The 18,149-nt window shown below is 35.8% G+C and overlaps 3 protein-coding genes across 3 annotated transcripts; 2 read left to right on the top strand and 1 right to left on the bottom strand.

The window, feature by feature from the left end:
- Window positions 1-94: 94 nt before the first annotated feature.
- On the bottom strand, window positions 95-7,921 carry ftr84 (finTRIM family, member 84). The gene is made up of 8 exons (XM_058774743.1): window positions 7,144-7,921; window positions 6,239-6,334; window positions 3,770-3,895; window positions 3,340-3,447; window positions 3,028-3,184; window positions 2,086-2,139; window positions 1,934-1,987; window positions 95-1,818 (listed from the first exon to the last, which is right to left on the bottom strand). Exons 1-8 carry the CDS (start codon window positions 7,708-7,710, stop codon window positions 1,274-1,276), a joined length of 1,707 nt encoding a protein of 568 aa, XP_058630726.1. The 5' UTR covers window positions 7,711-7,921; the 3' UTR covers window positions 95-1,273.
- A 2,719-nt stretch (window positions 7,922-10,640) lies between these two features.
- Window positions 10,641-12,869, top strand: tppp2 (tubulin polymerization-promoting protein family member 2). The gene is made up of 4 exons (XM_058774750.1): window positions 10,641-10,905; window positions 12,115-12,312; window positions 12,432-12,585; window positions 12,665-12,869. The coding sequence occupies exons 2-4, from the start codon at window positions 12,116-12,118 to the stop codon at window positions 12,857-12,859; spliced, it is 546 nt and encodes a 181-aa protein (XP_058630733.1). The 5' UTR covers window positions 10,641-10,905; window position 12,115; the 3' UTR covers window positions 12,860-12,869.
- Window positions 12,870-14,241: 1,372 nt separating this feature from the next.
- On the top strand, window positions 14,242-17,148 carry LOC131540195 (C1q-related factor). Its single transcript, XM_058774747.1, has 4 exons — window positions 14,242-14,363; window positions 15,001-15,099; window positions 15,216-15,356; window positions 16,273-17,148. Exons 1-4 carry the CDS (start codon window positions 14,357-14,359, stop codon window positions 16,698-16,700), a joined length of 675 nt encoding a protein of 224 aa, XP_058630730.1. The 5' UTR covers window positions 14,242-14,356; the 3' UTR covers window positions 16,701-17,148.
- Window positions 17,149-18,149: the final 1,001 nt, after the last annotated feature.

Genomic DNA, 18,149 nt, shown 5'->3' with positions numbered 1-18,149 from the left:
AAAGTTACCTGATTACAGGGCTACAGTATGTATATATATATATATATATATATATATATATATATATATATGTAAACCAAGACTCTCTCTTCAAAAATTTATATATTTCAAGCTTGTTGCATTATTTTGTATGTGTATAACACAACAACTCCCCATATATTGTGATGTTGTATATGCATATTCCCTGGCTTGTCAGCACTCATTTTATTTGCTGCTGAAAGAAATTAATTAAAAGGTTCTGAAAGTGGGATGTATTTTGTTTCTCAGTAAGCATTTAGTACAGGAATTTGAATCTTTAAACCTGCAATTTGGTAAGAAATGATTAGTTATCATTCATCTTAAATAAAAGTGTAATTTAGAAGCATATTGGCTCATCTATGGTAGTCATATACAGTATGGCACCTCTAATGGTTCTGTGTAACACATTTTGACAAATGTGCAATTAAGCTTATCTTTAAGAATATGTGCCGTAGTTGCCCTATGATAACAAGCCAAAGAACCACTGCAATAAAGTGCTATATGGCACCTCTTATGGTTCTACATATCACCATTTGACAAAAGGTGCTATATAGCACCTGTAAAGATCGGTGCTAAATAGCACTAAAAGTGGTTCCCCTATGATTAAGAGCCAAAGAACCACTTTTAGTGCTATTTAGCACCATTTTTTTTTTTTTTAGAGTGTATACCCAAAGATTGCAGAATGTGTATTAAGTTTGATTGGCTGCAGGTTTTGACATGACACTTAATTCATTAGCCTGCTTTGTTATTTATTTTTAAACATATTTACTGCTCACAATCAATCTCACAAAAGGAATCTCACAAAAATGGTTAAGAAAAGTCCCATTTTAACTCCCATTTCCATTCTATTTAAATGATAATTCTCATTTCTAGCGCTACATTTAATGGTTGACATGAAATTACATCAAGACTGTGAGGACTGTAAACACAGTGTCTTCATTATTTTAATTACCAATTGATTTTAAAAGGCAGTATCAGTATGTAAGAATGAGGGATGTATTTTGAATTACAGTAATAAGAGTTGGGGGGTAAAATGAGCCTAATTCTGCTGAAAATACTAATAGTCACAATGCAAAGAATCCTAATAGTAGAATTTTTCTTGATGGCAAATTGTGACCTTGAAACGTCTTTGTGAGACCACCACAAAATGTGGTCTTAAATTCAATATGATTCTTTAAATTTTGCCTATTTGACTGTTCACCCTTCCAAGATTCTGTCTGAAAGAGCTCAGGGTCAAAGTGCAGCCCAGAATCTATTAGTGGTATGTTCGGTAGTTCTTCTCCAACATGCACAGAGTTACAGATGATCCAACGCCAAACCCAGCATACAGTGCTTCTGAGAACTTGGCTTTAAATCTGTGGATGAGCTCCATTGTCTCAGACGCAGAGTAAAAGGACACAGATCCTCCGGCGTAATCCAGGTACACACCAATCCGTGAGACACGAGCTGCACCTGGCAGATCTTTATCCATCTTATTGTGCCAGGCAGAGCATCCTGAGTCTGAGCATAGGAGGCTCCAGGATTTATCATTGTATCCCAGAAGGCTGTTTGAGTTCTTACCTTTGCGACTAATGCTCTTGTAAGCAATTCCAATGGAAAATTCACCATGCCACTCCGCCTCCCAGTAATGCCGTATTCCACTGAGAGGCTCCTTGCACAGGATCTGGCAAAACCCATCAAACCGCTCCGGGTGATCTGGGTAGAACTGGGTTGTTCTTTTCCGGGTCACCCGGCGATTCCCGTCTGAAAGGACCAGCTCTTTATAGGCAGTGTTGAGATCAAAAGTAAGTTTACAAGAATCTGTGAAATGAAATTGTTGAGAAAAGCGGCTCATTCAGCATTTAGAAGAAACAAAAAGGGGATGTGTTATTATCTGTAAAGTGAATTAATGATGTGGAATAGTCTATACACTCACATTTGAGGAAATCCAGTCTCGTTTTAGGCTCTGGCAAATCAGTTCTTATCGGAGCTGAAAATATGTGGTACATAAATGACAAGAGTTGTTCTGAAACATACTTTATTCTACATAAAGTGAAATGTAAATGAAATCTCAGGAAGTCCTCTCACCATTCAAACGTCCTCCAGATCTCGGAATCAGGATATAGACTGAGGTGTCGCTCACTAAGATGAAACAGTTATGAATGTCATACAAATGCAGAAATGAATAGTAGATTTATGCATTACTGATCGAAAGAGTCGGGTCAGCAAGATTTTTTAAAATAATAGATTTATTTATAATAGTTAATAGTTTTATTCAGAAAGGATGCATTAAATTGATCATTAAATTGTTTAACAACATACTAATTATTCAACTGGCAAAAAGTCTTTTTGAAAAAAACAAAAAACAAACTTTAAATAGACAAAAACTCCATACAAAAGTTGTGAATGTTGTGAAAATAACATGATCTAGGACTTTTGTACAGTGCATGTCATTGTAAAAACTGTAAGTTGATCCCTCACATGGCATCTAACCTGATTAAGGTCTACTCACCAAAGAAAAAAGGAATCAGTTTCCACAAAAATATTAAGCAGCACAACTGTTTTCAACATTGATAATACTAAGAAACGTTTTGTGAGCTAGCATGCATATTAAAATGTTTTCTGAAGGATCATGTGACACTGAAGACTGGAGTAATGGCTGCTGAAAATTCAGTTGTCATTACAGGAATAAATTACATTTGAAAATATATTCAAATCGAAAACAAATTTATTAAAATTGTAATGAATTTAACCATTTTTTTGTTTTTATTATTAACTGTTTTATTGTTTTTGCGATCAAATGAACACAGCTCTTGTGAGCAAAAAACATTTTAAAAATCTGCATATGAATTTACACCCATAATTTAGGGGTGCAGAGCTGATTATATTTTATTTGCTGTCTGTGTGCTTGATGCAGAGTAATGCCTTCCATCTCTGCTTAACAGCTACATTATTTTGACCATTTTAGACAAAATCTCATGTCTGTTCCTCTGTCTTGCAGTGGTTAAATGTTATAGTCTTCATGATTACCTCGTTTGGAGATGTTTCCCAGCTCTTTTTTGCAGATGTCATCCAGGTGTTCTTTCATGTCACAGACAGTCTTGGTGATCTCACTAAAGGAAAACTCTGGGTTTATCAGCACTTTGGGCACCATGGGCTCCGGTGCAACAGATAGTGTGGGAAAATTCTGCACAAGTAGCGAAGGCACTTAACAAAATCAGTGCTGACAAGTAGCTTTCCTGAATATTCCCGAATACCCATATTAAATATCCAGTCAGGCAAGTAAACTTTCTGAATAACCAAAATCCAGTTAAATGTGAGTGGCTGTTTGATTTTATTTACCTGTAGGAAGTGAATGTTGTCCTCTGTATCAATTATTTGACGTAGTTCAGCATCTCTCTTCTGAAGCTCCATGATCTCTTGTTCAAGTCTCTCTACGTAACCCTGTGCCTGTCAGAACATCAAAGCTATCACAGTCAGAGGGCAGGGACTAGCAACTGTAGTCAAGACTTTTCTTCATCTCAACACTCGCATAAAGCTTCATCAAAGTGTGGCTCAGTTTTTTACAGTATGTATTACACCGTTTACACTGCAGAATTACACCGTTTCATATAGACTAACAAACATTAACTTGAACTTTCAGGCTGGGGATTTTAATCAGTACTTGCTCTCCCTGGGAATCAAACCCATGATGTTGGCGTTACTAGTGCCATGCTCTACAGTTAAAGCTACAGGAAGCAGTCTAACCCCTCTGAATATAATGAGCATGTACCTGAGCCATGGAGGCCTGTAGGTTGGCCTGTATGAGTTGGCTTATCTCAGCATGCCAGCGCTCTACCGCCTGTAACATCTCGCTGAAGATTTTATCACTGTCAGTCTGAGCCCGCTGTGCATTTCCCTGCAGAGAAGGTGCAACAGTCAGCAACAGCTTACATCCACACAGCCAGGGGGCAGCACAGAGCACTGCATTAAAATCAGGCGCCTTTGAGAGAATGGGATAACTGGGACATATTTAAGTTGCACTAAGTACATGTTATTTAAACAATACATTATTTAACTCTATACTCTTTCTACCTTTGACAAATTTGAGATGTTGTTGTTACTGAACTTTTAATAGTATCTTAGCTATCTGATGACATGAATTTGTATGACCAGCAGGAAACAGAGCGATGATGGTAGTTAAATAAAAACACGTAGGCCTAATTTGCCAGAGGTGCATTAAAATTAAGATTCCATGTACCATGTTTCAAACTAACTGCAATCCCACTGCTTTCTTTCTTTCTTTCTTTCTTTCTTTTCATTAAATTTCACGAAGGATAAATGGCCAATAATAACACACACACACACACACACACACACACACACATATATATATATATATATATATATATATATATATATACAGGGCAGAGTGCAGACTAGTGATGACTCACTAAAATACAAGAGAAAATCAGAAAGCCTAACGCGTAATTGTCATGGAAATAAAAAGATGATTTTACTTATAAATGTTAAAAAGGACGGAACATCACAGTAATTTTTGTTTACCTGCAACAAAACGTCTCTCGGCTTCAAAGGAGCATAACCTTGAAAAAGCATCTCAAAGTAAGTTGTTCACAGTCTCAGGTTTGTACCAGTTCTTGTTTTTCTATATTTATGTAGGCCTATAGTTAAGCAATATCAGTCGAGGAAGTAGAGTGCTGTTTAGCCGAATATTAGCGCGATTGCAAATGTGATGCTGATTTTATGCAGTTCATAAAAAGTTAATATTTAGTGACTTATTAAAAGAACAGTGTTGTCTGATTTGCTCTATAGCACAAACAAAAATGGTTCCATGCAACCGCTGGTCTATTTACACTAAACACAAATCTGTTTGGGATTGACATCATTAGAAAAGACGTCTATTTGATACACGTGCTGATAAGATTTGAGTTTGAATCCGTTTGAACTCATTCAACTTCTTCTCCTTTTTCCAATCACATCACTGTTTGCAATAAGTATTAATAGCATCTACTATCACTTGTTGCAAAGAAAATGCTACTTTTTTCCAACATGGTGTAAATAGAATTTATGGCTATTTGCACTTAATGCAAAGCCACTGACTTCAAAATAAATCCACATCAGAATAGTTGCGCGTCTGCGAGCAACATTTGGTTCCTGAATGAAGCCATGTTTTGAACGAATCAGCTGAGAATGATCCAATTACATTAATAAAATCACTTGCTTGATTCCTGAATGAATCAGGCCTTTTGAGCGAATCGAATGATTCCATGACTCTTTCATTAAGGCAGTGATTTGCCACCACCTACTGGCGGTTTTAGTTTCATATTTAAAAACATATTTTCCTCCCATATTTTTTTTATTTCTATGTTTAAAATGTTGTATTGAAAATATTAATCTCATAGCATTATTTATGCATTTATAATTGTTTTAAATGTATTCGTGCCACCCATTTTTATTTAGAGGTGGTTAACATAAAAACAAGACATCAAAGTTAATATGCCATTTAACTTAAGTATTCCAAAGTATTCCAAAGTATTTAGATTAAGTTACTAAAATTAAGTAATCTAACGAAATACGTTACAAAATACTTTTTAAAGCATGCATTTTGTAATGTAATGAAATGCATTTTAAAAGTAACCTTCCCAGCCCTGTATATATATGATCCTGTACCACAAAACCAGCCATAAGGGTCAATTTTTTAAAATTGATAAGATTTATACATCATCTGAAAGCGGAATAAATAAGCTTTGCATTGATGTATGGTTTGTTAGGATAGGACAATATTTGGCCGAAATATAACTAGTATTTGAAAATCTGGAATCTGAGGGTGCAAAAAATTCAAAATATTGAGATAATTGCCTTTAAATTTGTCCAAATGAAGTCCTTAGCAATGCATATTACTAATAAAAAATTAAGTTTTGATATATTTAAGGTAGGAAATTTACAAAATATCTTCATGGAACATTATCTTTACTTAATATACTAATGATGGCATAAAAGTAAAATCGATAATTTTGACCCATACAATTTTGACATTTTTGGCTCTTGCTACAAATATACCCATGCTACTTTGTGGTCCAGGGTCACATATCTCAAATGTATCTCATTGAACCGTTCTGATTATGTCTGAAAATTAAGAAGTGTTATAATGTTAAAAACAGTTATAATGACACTTAAATTACATAAAAGTGAGAAATATTTTGCCCCAAAGCTTCCTTAGTACTCTCCTGATTGGACTAACCTTGAGAACATCCACATTGTGTCTGAGTTCTTGAAGTTCTTTCATCCGATCCTGGATAATGTGCTGAACCTCTGTCTGAGTTGCCACCAAGACTTTCTATAATCACAAACAAACATATAGTACAGTTATTTTAAAATGTATTATTTCACAATATTACTGTTTTTACTGTATTTGTGATCAAATAAATGCATATTTGAGAATAGGAAACTCCAAACTTATGAACGGTAGTATAAATGTATCCTAAATGATTCTTACAATATAATCTTTTATTAAAGTGTTCAAACCTGTGACAGTCCACAGAGTATAAGGCATAACGCAAAGAATAGGGCTAGCTGTCAGCTGACTCTTTACTCTGGAATAGTCAAAGCATTGAAGATTTATCTGTAAAAAGCTATTGAACATTTCTTACTTTTATTTCCAGGAAACAATTCATTAAATTCATTATGAAACACAAAATGTAAACATTATTTTGAGCAAGTTTTGGTAACTACAATACTAAACCACTGTTTTAGCCAATGAACACTGCCATTTAAATATGAATTAATTTTTTTTATAAAGGATTTTTTTTCTTCATATTTAAATATAACTTCATAACATTTAAACCAGTTGTGACAACTTTCTCTGACTTGACATTTATATACATTTTTTTTTTTAAATCATTTTGAGAACACAGTTCAACCTTCAGTCTTCCTTCAATGTGGGTGACCACAAAATTATGATTTTGAAATCACAAACATTATTCTGATTTTCGTTATTCTAGTTTTAGTAGATGTTTGAAACCACAATACAAAACCACTGGTAGAAAAAAACACACATTTCAGTACTTTGACTTATAATTTCTCAGATTTGACCCCTGTCACAGCTTGCCCCAATCTATTCACAACAATTCTAATCTTATGTCTCACCTGTTTCTCTGTGCGTTCATCATCTGCGCTGACTATGTTGTGGCTGCGATGTTCTCTTACAGTACACAGCACACAGATGCACATCTGGTCTGATCGGCAGAAAAGCTCTAAGCCTTTTTCATGCTGAGGGCAGATCTTACGATCCAGGTGTCCCGTCTCATCCACCAGTTTGTGTCGTTTAAATGTGGCTGATTCGTAATGGGGCTTGATGTGAGTCTCACAGTAATAAGCCAGACACATCAGACATGACTTCACTGCTTTGTTCCGCCGACCGGTACAGAAATCACACAGCGCATCACGCTTGAAGTATGGAAACGGAGTGAGCTCACGCAGCGGCGGCCGAGGCTCCGGGTTCCCTACGTGGGGCATGTTACGTCTGAGTATGGGCCGAGGAGTGAAGGTCATCTGGCACTGCGGACAACTGTACACACCGAGGTGGTCAGAATGGTCCCAGTAGATCTTAATGCACTCCAGGCAGAAGGTGTCTCCACATGGGATGGTAACAGGGTCTCGCTGGCTGTCTGTGCAGAGGGGGCAGGTGTAGTCGAGGTAGTCAGATTCTGCCATTTTCTAAAACAAAGACGTGAGAAAGAAAGGTGAATTGAAAGAGCAACTGACGCAGGAACACACCAGTATTTATAGATCAGAAAGAAGGGTGGAGGAAGGGACCAGAGTAGTTTACATAGATGAGGGATTGTAAGGCACACGTAACTTGCTTTTCTATTAAAAAAGAAAAAGAAAAAAACATTCAGAACATAATTTCACCATTATAGCATAGGGATAGTTCACCCAAAAAATTCTGTTGTCATGTCGTTCCAAAGCGGTATGAGCGATGTTGAAAACAATATTAGACCCCACTGACTTTCAAGGACAATACATTTGTCCAAAGTATTTTCTTTTATGCTTCATAGAGGAAACAAAGTTATACAAGTGTTGAGTAATTTTCATATTTGGGTGAACTATTCCTTTAAGGTTCTAACAAATGAAAGTGAATAGCCAAGGCACTCTCTCTATTTCAGCATATATGTACTGCAGTGAAATTTGAAACTGTTTTGTCTGTAAATATGGAAACTGGTTAGAATAAATTTGTCTAGTCAGTGCTTGCATTCTGTGAGTAAACTACAGCTAAGTGTGTACTGTAAACACTCAGCATAGTATTATGCAGGTAAAGCATAAACAATTAAATGCTGGATATGAAAAATGTCAAGGTCAAACTGTTTGGTGACATGAAGGGAAACTCACTACAGTATACTTTAGATCGAATATGTATATACGTATATGTACATTTCTTCCATTACCTGACCATTTTTCTGGCACCCAATGAATCTGTTTACACAGATGGTACTAAAACAATTATTGTTAATTTATTTTGGGTAGTTGTCCACTGTTTTTGTCTCATTTTAGGTGTTTTTTTTTTGTTTTTGTTTTATTTTTACATTTATTATTCTTGTTTAGTTTAAGAAATGTTATCAGCATAGTTTTAGTATTCATTTTAGTTTTCAATATAGAAGCTATTTCCTGTGAATGTGCGATTCATAGGTAAAGAGAAAAATTACAAAGTGTGGTAAATGGCTAAATTATTTGTTTATGATTAGGATTAGGATTATAAGTAAAAAATAATATGAATACTAGTTGGTTTGCATTTGCAAAATCAAGCAGCATAATGCCCTTGCTGTTACATTAAGTCAAAAAAAAAAAATCCTGCTTCCCTGTGCATTCCCAATGGTGTCCTTGCAGGCCCAGGGAGGGAACAGTAGAGGATGCTGAGCCACCATCTGGATGAGCTGCCAGACCTGCACTTCAGAGAAAAGACACACATTCTTTCCACACATTGCAACACCCTCTTAATACCATTTGAACATTGTTTATAAGCCACAGCCGTGACCATGTGCTTCCTTAAGAATTATGATCACAGTCCATTCATCTTTTTGAATATGCAGCAGCTACATACCTAATGTTTTTGTGTTCACATGGACCATAAACTTGGAAAAATGTTTCCAGCATCTTGTTAAATCCATGTCACAAAGAATTCGGGCTGTTCTGGGGTCAATAGAGGTCCAGCCCAGTTTTAGGAAGGTGACCTAATAAAATTGAAATTGCATGTGTATCATTTGTTAGTAAATGGATACATTAAGTTTCAATACTGAATGAAAAGTAACATTTATGAGTACTCTTATATTCATGTCTTCAGTGTTAAATTTCCAAACTTCTTCCACTGGTCTCAAAACATTTACATGCACAAATGTCTCCAGACATTTTGGTACTTTTTCCAATTGTCATTCTCTATGGCTCAAGTATTGCAGACATTTATAGTGCTTTTTTCAGCTTGTAATCTATATATTCAACAAGTAATAACTTATGAATGGACGTGTATAATGCTTAGGACCTTCAGGATTCATCTGTCTTCAGGTTGTTCGTAGCCATTGAATGTAATATGCGACCAATTTTTCTAGCATACTGTAGAGGGAGCTCTTGTAGTTCATATAAAGCAAAGTTATGCTATGTTTGTTATTCAGTCTTTTTCCATTACTGGTTTTAAACTGTTGTACTGCTGAATAAATAATTTTATTACAAATACATTTTTTGACGCACAATCTTGCCATTAATTACAAAGCATTTTGGCTATTTGTACTTTGATCAGCTCATTATTTTAACTCCAAAATGTATTGCAATATGTATCCCATCAAGTTGACTGCAGTTTTTGTAAATTGTTAGTAAAAAAAATGTAGAGTTGTTCTTTATCCAACAATGTGTTTATTCAATTTTGTATCACCTTAGTTTGGACATATGCAGATATAATTACATGTTCATATGTGAAGTTATGTTGGCTTATTCTGGTTATAGCAATCATTGTTAATACCATTACCGCACATCACATTTACAACTGGAATATGACCAAATGTCTATCATTCTTGTCCATGTACACTCTTAAAAAGGTTTCAAAAGGGGGAGTTTCAAACTGATGCCAGAGAAATACCATATTCAGTTCCCCAAAGAATCTTTCTGTGAAAATTATTCTTTTTTTTTTTTTAAAGAATAAACTTTGTTACACTATAAAGTACATTTTGTGTAATGGAAAGGTTCTGTGAATGTTAAAGGTTCCCCGTGGAACTATCAATGCCAATAAATAACCTTTATATTTAAAAGGGTAAACCATCATTGTTCCTTTAGTTGTGCTGTCAGCCATTGTGATCTACTGCGAGTGGGTCTTCATCTATATGTGCTTGTGTTGTGAGTAAGTGGTGAGTTGCTCAGACACATTAGACAGAGGTGCCCTGAAGCCATTAGAGAAAATAACATTTAGAGCATCACAGTCCAACAACATGTGTGTACGTGTGTGGCTTCACTATGTAACATCTGAAAGCTGATCCACAGAGACTGATGGGAAAGGGTGTGGCAGCAGAGAGACAAAAACAAAGACAGAAGGAGGAGAGCAGGAGGAGGAGGGAGAGAGGGCTGAAAGTGAAGGACTACTCTATCTAGTCAGCAAAGTAGAAAAGAGGACAAATAAAAGGGCCAAAGAGGCAGAGAAAATCAAAAAGCAGAAAGACAAGAGGGTCTGTGGCAGAAAGAGAGAGAGAGGAGCGAGTGATGTCATCATTTGTGCTGGGCTGTGCTCTCTCCTCCCCTCTGTCTTGCGTCATTGCACACACACACACTTACCAGGGGCAGAGACGAAGACAGAAGAACACACACCCACATTCAGCATCCTTTCAGTAGCAGCTTAGCATCAGTATCCAGGATTGTCCAACACACTGTCAGGTAGGCTGGATCTCCCTCTCAATAACACACACCCATCCGGAAACATCTTTTATACCTACAAGACCAAACAGGACTTTATGCATGAGATATTTTTAGCATGTTTTCATAGTACTGTTTTCAGACGATACAGTGCACATGTAGATGCATTATTTGACTATGTACAATAAGTGCCTATGAAATAAAGTAACATAAGCTCTATTACTTGTTTACCAGCGTCCTTTCATTTATAATAAAGCAAGAGTTTCATGCATTTTTTGAGGAATTTTGATTTAATCTACTTGTATTCCATTATTCTGACTATAAAGATATAAATAGATGCATATTTATTTATATTTTATATATATTTATGGATAAAAGACCCAATTTTAGAGAGAGAGAGAGAGAGAGGAAGCTCAACGTCAGCTGAAGTTAATTTAGTAAAGTGGACTTCATTAAATTAAGGCTTTTAGTGTGAGTAATATACATTATGATGTGTGTGTGTGTGTGTGTGTGTGTGTGTGTGTGGTAAATGAGCATGATATTTGTGAGTATGGAAGATAATGGAGCAGTGTGGGACAGTAACTCTGGATGTAACCAGAACATTACAGAAGCTTTCGCTGTACATATCCAGCAGACATAAATATATGACAAAACAGTACAGCTTTGAGTAAAAAAGTACATTTATATTTAAAAAAAACAATACACAAAATACACACATTTTCATTAAAGTGCTAAGCAAGTTCATTTGATGGCATCTTTCCACTAGAAGATCTGGAATGCTTCTTTGTTACAAAAATCAGGATCTGCTATGGCTGCACATGAACAGGTGAACATACGTGTTACCATGTCAAAGATTTACAGCTGGAACTATTAAAATCATTTTAAAATTTAAAAATAAAGCTGAAATGAAATATAAACATTACACAAAAAAACAACTGAAACTAGAACTGAAATAAAAATGAAGCAAAACTAAAATATTTAAAAAATAAAAATGACAAAAATACTAAAACTAAAATTAAAAAAGATATGAAAATCTAACAATAAATGCTCATTTAAAACTAACTCTATAATAGTATATCAATAATACTTAACTAACTGGATCAATCATGAGGCCAGGAGTGGAAAGAGCAGTGTTATAATAATGCAATAAAATGTCAACCTTAAAACATCTGTCTTTCTTTTTCTGTCTTTCTTTAAAATTCTTTCTTTCTCTCATACTTGATCTGACAGCATGGCTGAAGGTTCGGGTGAAGTATCTCTGGCAGATCTTGAGATGGCATTTCGTAAATTTGCAGTTCATGGAGACACCAAAGCGACGGGGAAGGAGATGAACGGGAAAAACTTTGTTAAGCTGTGTAAGGACTGCAAGGTCATCGATGGTAAATCTGTCACCAGCACAGATGTGGATATCATCTTTAGCAAAGTCAAGTATGATTTTCCTCACAATGACTCACAGCGAACAGTTTTTCATTAAATGCTGTGCGTCACAGACACATGCATGACTGGACCTAAGGCTGTGCTGTTTTGTATCTGCTTATGTGTTTTAGGGCTAAATCGGCACGAGTAATTACATTTGAGCAGTTCACTCAAGCCATGGCTGAGTTGGCTACAAAACGTTTTAAAGGGAAGAGCCAGGAAGAGGCAGTACAGCTTCTCTACGGTCTCATTGCTGGCAAAGAACCCGCCAACGCTGGTGTCACTGTGAGTACCAGCCAGTCAGTTTTCGTAGATAAGCAATAAACATGCAAAATAACCACTGATAATCTTTTTCTCTCCACAGAAAGTGGCAAAAGCCTCTGCTGTAGACAGGTTAACAGACACCAGCAAGTACACTGGTTCTCATAAGGAGCGCTTTGATGATTCAGGAAAGGGAAGAGGCCGTTCAGGGAGGGAAGATGTCCCTGATTCCAGTGGATACGTTTCAGCATACAAAGGCCATGGCTCCTACGACAGCAAAGTAAAAGAAGACGAATGAGAGGAAGGGATGAATGCCGAAGAATGCTTTATGCATGACATAATGAGCGTATGTCCGAAGTCTTCCTGGTTTTATTTCAGCAGCTGGGTCGTGGCTTCAAAAACAAACCCCAGGCTAAAACCTTGCACGAAAACCAGTGTCTTTCTCACTTTTACAATTGCGAGTACTTCACAGATAATGATCAACTGCCATTATAAATCATAAACACCCTTTGGTGATGCTTAAGGTTTTTTTTTTAATTATTTATTTTTTACACTGGTTCTTACCACCATGTAGCAACCTGCTTGTTTGTCTATAACTGCTAGCTACCTTATTAACATCGATTTGAGACCCAGGGAACACACATGCTGATAAGATGCATACCTTGAATGTAAGCCATTTCAGATAAAAGCATCTGCCAAATATATAAATTAGTGAGAATTTCAACACAACACAGTACTCCTTTAAAAATAAGATAAGCGACAGCTGTGGGGTCATACACTAGAATAGTCTGTCATCATGTTACTGATTTTTCATGTGGTAAGAAGCTGATTTTTATGTTTGCCTTTCATAAAATTAATATATTATTGATATTTAAGACTAAATAAAAACAAATAATAATCCAAAAATGAAACTGTCATCCTTTACTCAGGCTCATGTCGTACCAAACCTGTATGATTTTCTTGTGTCTGTGGAACTTAAAAGAAGATTTTTGAGAAAATGTCCTAGTGGTTTTTTTTAATGGTTACCAACATTCCTCAAAATTTCTTCTTGACTCTATAATGCACAGAAGTAATTTTTACTGGTTTGAAACAACATGAAGGTGAGTAAACGACAGGATTTTGTGTGTGTGTGTGTGTGTGTGTGTGAACTATCCCTTTAAGTGCTTCTTTCTCTCTGCTGGGGTGAATATTTTGCTGGCTAGCTTTACTGTGCGCTATTTGAGCTTCTTGGCTTTGTTGCACTGAGATCTCTATCAGGCTGTAAACACTGAACTGAGTTGACACAAATAAAGTTAAATAAAGAAACGCCATGTGAGAATACTTTACTTAAATTACAGCACACATTATTGTGACTTTTTGCACCTTCTCTGGCTGTTGTATTGTATTGTAGACAGAGGTGTGGTGTGTTTCTTTGAATAGCTTGTTCTGGGACTTCAATCAATAAGAAACAGAGATCCTGATTGCTAAGAAAAGATATAAGCTTTAAAATCTTGCGTCCAGTTTCATCACATTTCATGGCATTGATGAGTGTCATTGTGTGGCGGTATAGTGTAAAGCTCAGTGGAGTTTTGTATTTCAGTGCATCTGAGGGATGTCACATTCACAGGACCCTTGTTGTAGTTTTTTTCATTAATTTTGCTGATGTACACCTTATCACAAACACAAATCTGATGCTCCCTCCTTGAAAACAGGAGGAGGAGTGCTGCCAGGATATAAAGCTGAATATAACACAGACTCTAATTTTCACTCACTTCCACTGAGACTCAAAAGGCAGAAACAGACAGAGCCGTGAAACATGAAAGGTGAGAAAATAATCACTGCTTCTGTAAAGAAATATTTATTATGATACCAAAAGTCGGACAAACAGACAAACTTGACAGATCATTGCACCTATTAAAAGACATTGCTTGCTTTGTAATTATTAAAGTTTTGAATAATATTTATTTTGGTTATATATTATTTTCTATAAAATATTATTTGTTTTTATTTCTTTATTTGCATTTGATTTATTACAATTAAGTTATTACAAACTAGTCTATTTGAAACTCACAGATGCCTCAGAAAGAGGAGATTATTAATCATTATAAAAAAAAAATGTAACACTTTTTTTCAAATTTTGTAAGAAATATATCTGTGGAATCCTACAGAATCGATTTAAACATAGAAAAATGTTTTTTAATAGAGCTAAGAGTATGGCACTCTTATTAGCCAAAAGAACGATTAAAAGCTAACATAAACATTGGGGGAATGTGCAGACAGATTCCATGTGGGCCTAGTTATAAACGACAGATTTTTATACAATTGGTCACATTGTTCTGTTTTCATGAGCCATGGAGCGTAAACCAAACTCAGGCCCAGTGCTGTACAGACTATAAAATGGTATCATGAAAGTTACGACAGAATATGATTACCCTCTGTGAACATTTTAATCTGGAAAAGGTGTTGTGCTGTTCTGTGTGTTGCCGCTGGTGCTGGGCCAGGAAAGGACCTTCAGCTGGGACGGACCAGGACAAACCCTTGCTCCAGATCCCATCAACCGTAAGTCTGAAAATCTCCCAGAAAATCTTAATAATATGGAAATTTACAGCAACATGAAATACACCAAAACGTAAAGCTAGATATCATGTGTAACTAATATCTTTATTGCTCTCTAGCATGCCTGACTGACCAGAGCTCATGTGGTTGTTGTGTGATGCAGAAGAAAAAATGGGAGTTAGAGCAACATTTAAACTCCAGTATGAATTCATTGGAGGATTTGCTGGCCAGAGCACAAAACACAGTGAGAAACATCAGAGGTAGGCTAAACACATTAGGGATGTAACGATGCACCCCTAGCTGGTTGAAAATCGATACAAATATGTGATATGATTCAAATCGGTTGAAATGTTAAACAAATTGCAATACTGTTGGGTGTTGGAGTTTATATGAATGTATGTCTGAGGGGAACTGACTGTCTTTAGAATAGTTTAGATGGTATTTTCTTTTCATCTTTCCTCCATATAATGCATATTAAAGTAGTGTTTATAAGCGCAGGGCTGGTTTGTTTACAGCGGCTAACTAGGAAACACTATACTGCTGCTGTTCCATAAGCGCCACCTGCTGTCAGAGAGTGAATTTATGTTCTCATTCAGCTCATCTGCTGTTTTGTGTCGTGCAGGTGTTTTATGCAGTATAGTTTCACAAAAATGTATTTGCTTCATCAACTTCTATTAAAAACTGGATCATGATTAAAATAGAGTGGTTGCCTTGTCTCTAATTTTAAATGGAAAGAGCACAAGCAAAGTTATTTATTTATTGTAATTTATTTGATTTGATTTGGGGTTTGTTTTAAATTGAATAATTTAGTAATAATTTAATTTTGTCATTTGTTTTCTTTTCATTTATAATTTGTCTTAAATCTCATTTTGTTAAAAAAAAAAAACTCTGAGAAAATCGTATTGCGAAATCAGTATCGTGAATCACTTCGCATCATGAGTTGAGTGAATCGTTACATCCCTAAAACACACACAGTATGAGGAGCTTTTGTTTCCTAGCACTTACAAACAAAACAGGCAAAATAAAACAAACATTTGAGTAGTCTTGAATTGCTGTTTTAAAAACTATACAGAAAAAACATTATGTTGGCTAGATATAACTGCATCTAATCTGTTGGTTTTATTTATTTTGTGTCATATTTTCACATATGCATTTCACACATTCTTTACTCTTTAGACAGTCGAGTGGCATTTTCTGTGGCTCTAACCGACAAGAGACGTTGCATTGGTCCATTGAGGGCAGCGACAAATGTGGTCTATCAAAGCATCTTCATCAACATTGGAGAGGCCTATAACTCATCCACTGGTGTGTTCACGGTTCCACGGTCAGGCGTGTATAACCTGGCATTTACTGTGTTCAGCGACGCAGGCTCACCAGGCGCATCGCTGGCTGTCTGTGCCAGTATCAGGAGGAATGGCGTGGCTCTAGCTGCACTTAGGGAGATTTATGAACAAGACCAGGAGGATCAGGCCACTGCCGTCCTGCTTGTGCAGCTCAGTGCAGGGGACCGCATTACAATCAGTCTCCAGGCTGGCTGCTGGATCTGTGATGATCAGAATCACTATAACACATTTAGTGGTTTTCTGCTGTATGCTACAGAGTGAAGCACACACACACACACACACACACTTTAAAAGCTATAATAGTGAGGAGCTCTTATAGATGCATTGGTTTTCATACAAAGGTTATGAATTCTAAACCTAAATATCACACAAACCTGTCGACTTACCTAGATCTGAAGCAAAACTTGATTTGGTAAATGTATATGAATTTTAATTAGTGAAGACCTATTTAAATGAAGTTGGTTTTCAATAGGTTTTTCTATACATTGTTTTTAAATATTTAACTCTGAACCATATAAACAAACCTAGACACACACACACACACACACACGCCGGATTGTAAGATAATAGAATGTTGCAAAAGGCACAGATGTTGAACTAACATTAATAAAATGTTGACATGAAAAACAAAATTGTGTGGCATTTTAATTTCTTCTCTTTTAGAATTTCACCTCTATTATATTATTACCAGTATATATAAAATATTTGTTATACCCATCCTCTCTTTAATTATTGTAAACTTAATTTAAAACTATTATATTATAAACACTTACAAGTATATTGTATGTTTATAATTTTAGTATCATGGTTTATATTTGTAGTATCATACAATACATAATTGAAACAAAACAGTATAACATCAACAGCCTTGTGGAAACACATCTAGCAAAAGTAAAGTTCAACACACACACACACACAAAAGATCCTGACCTTTTCATTTTTCACAATTAATAATGGACAATTCCAAACTTTTTGTCACTGTTGGAGTTTGGATCCTTGCCACTGTGGCCTTTTGGCTTGCTCTGTTGGAGACACATGATAATATTGGCAATATTATTGACTTGACTGCACAGACACTATTGAATGAGAACTTACATCACTGCTTTCTCCAGAGCTGCTTTATAGAAGAATTCAACTCATTCAACTGGTGGACTTTACACAGTTATTGAACCTAACTGAATTGATTTCAGCTGAATAATGACTGTTTACTTTTGTCTTTTTAGAGCTTCTTTACAGCAGAACTGAATTTTATTTTTATTTATTTATTTTTGCATTGTTGAATCACTATTCTCTTGTTTATCACTGTAAAGCTGCCTTGAAATGATCTGTATTGTATAAAGCACTATACAGATAAAGGAAACTATTCATATTCATCAATGCTTTTGTTTTTATTATAAATAATTTCATAAAAATGATAAATATTCTAATACTATTATATTATTATTATAACGGGGCTGACGAGACGGGAGACATGCGGATCCAAGTGAAAGCTTTTATTTACAGGCATGGTCATAAATACAGGCAGGGTCGAGCAATGGCAAACAGGTATGGCAGGGACAAGACAAAGAGTAATCCTAGGGCAAGCAAAGGTCGGTCGACAGCGAACAGTATCCAAAGGGGCTTGACGAGAGAGGTTATCTGAAAATGAAGCAATAGTCCAGGCAGGGGAAAACACAATCCAAAACAGGCAGGGGAAAACACAATCCAAAA

The sequence above is a fragment of the Onychostoma macrolepis genome, chromosome 05 (assembly GCF_012432095.1).
Source record: "Onychostoma macrolepis isolate SWU-2019 chromosome 05, ASM1243209v1, whole genome shotgun sequence".
NCBI classification, from domain to species: Eukaryota; Metazoa; Chordata; class Actinopteri; order Cypriniformes; family Cyprinidae; genus Onychostoma; species Onychostoma macrolepis.
Note: the sequence above shows the minus strand (reverse complement) of the source record. Positions and strands in the feature narration are given on the sequence as shown.

Bases quoted from the DNA above. Each gene is read 5' to 3' on its own strand.
- LOC131540195 (XM_058774747.1), top strand. The intron at 15,100-15,215 runs GTAAGTCTGAAA...ATTGCTCTCTAG, and splicing joins TGCTCCAGATCCCATCAACC to CATGCCTGACTGACCAGAGC. The intron at 15,357-16,272 runs GTAGGCTAAACA...TTTACTCTTTAG, and splicing joins CACAGTGAGAAACATCAGAG to ACAGTCGAGTGGCATTTTCT.
- ftr84 (XM_058774743.1), bottom strand. From the start codon at position 7,710: ATGGCAGAATCTGACTACCTCGACTACACCTGCCCCCTCTGCACAGAC. The intron at 2,140-3,027 runs GTAATCATGAAG...GTTTCATCTTAG, and splicing joins GGGAAACATCTCCAAACGAG to TGAGCGACACCTCAGTCTAT. The intron at 1,988-2,085 runs GTGAGAGGACTT...ACATATTTTCAG, and splicing joins ATCTGGAGGACGTTTGAATG to CTCCGATAAGAACTGATTTG.
- tppp2 (XM_058774750.1), top strand. From the start codon at position 12,116: ATGGCTGAAGGTTCGGGTGAAGTATCTCTGGCAGATCTTGAGATGGCA. The intron at 12,313-12,431 runs GTATGATTTTCC...TATGTGTTTTAG, and splicing joins ATCATCTTTAGCAAAGTCAA to GGCTAAATCGGCACGAGTAA. The intron at 12,586-12,664 runs GTGAGTACCAGC...TTCTCTCCACAG, and splicing joins CCGCCAACGCTGGTGTCACT to AAAGTGGCAAAAGCCTCTGC.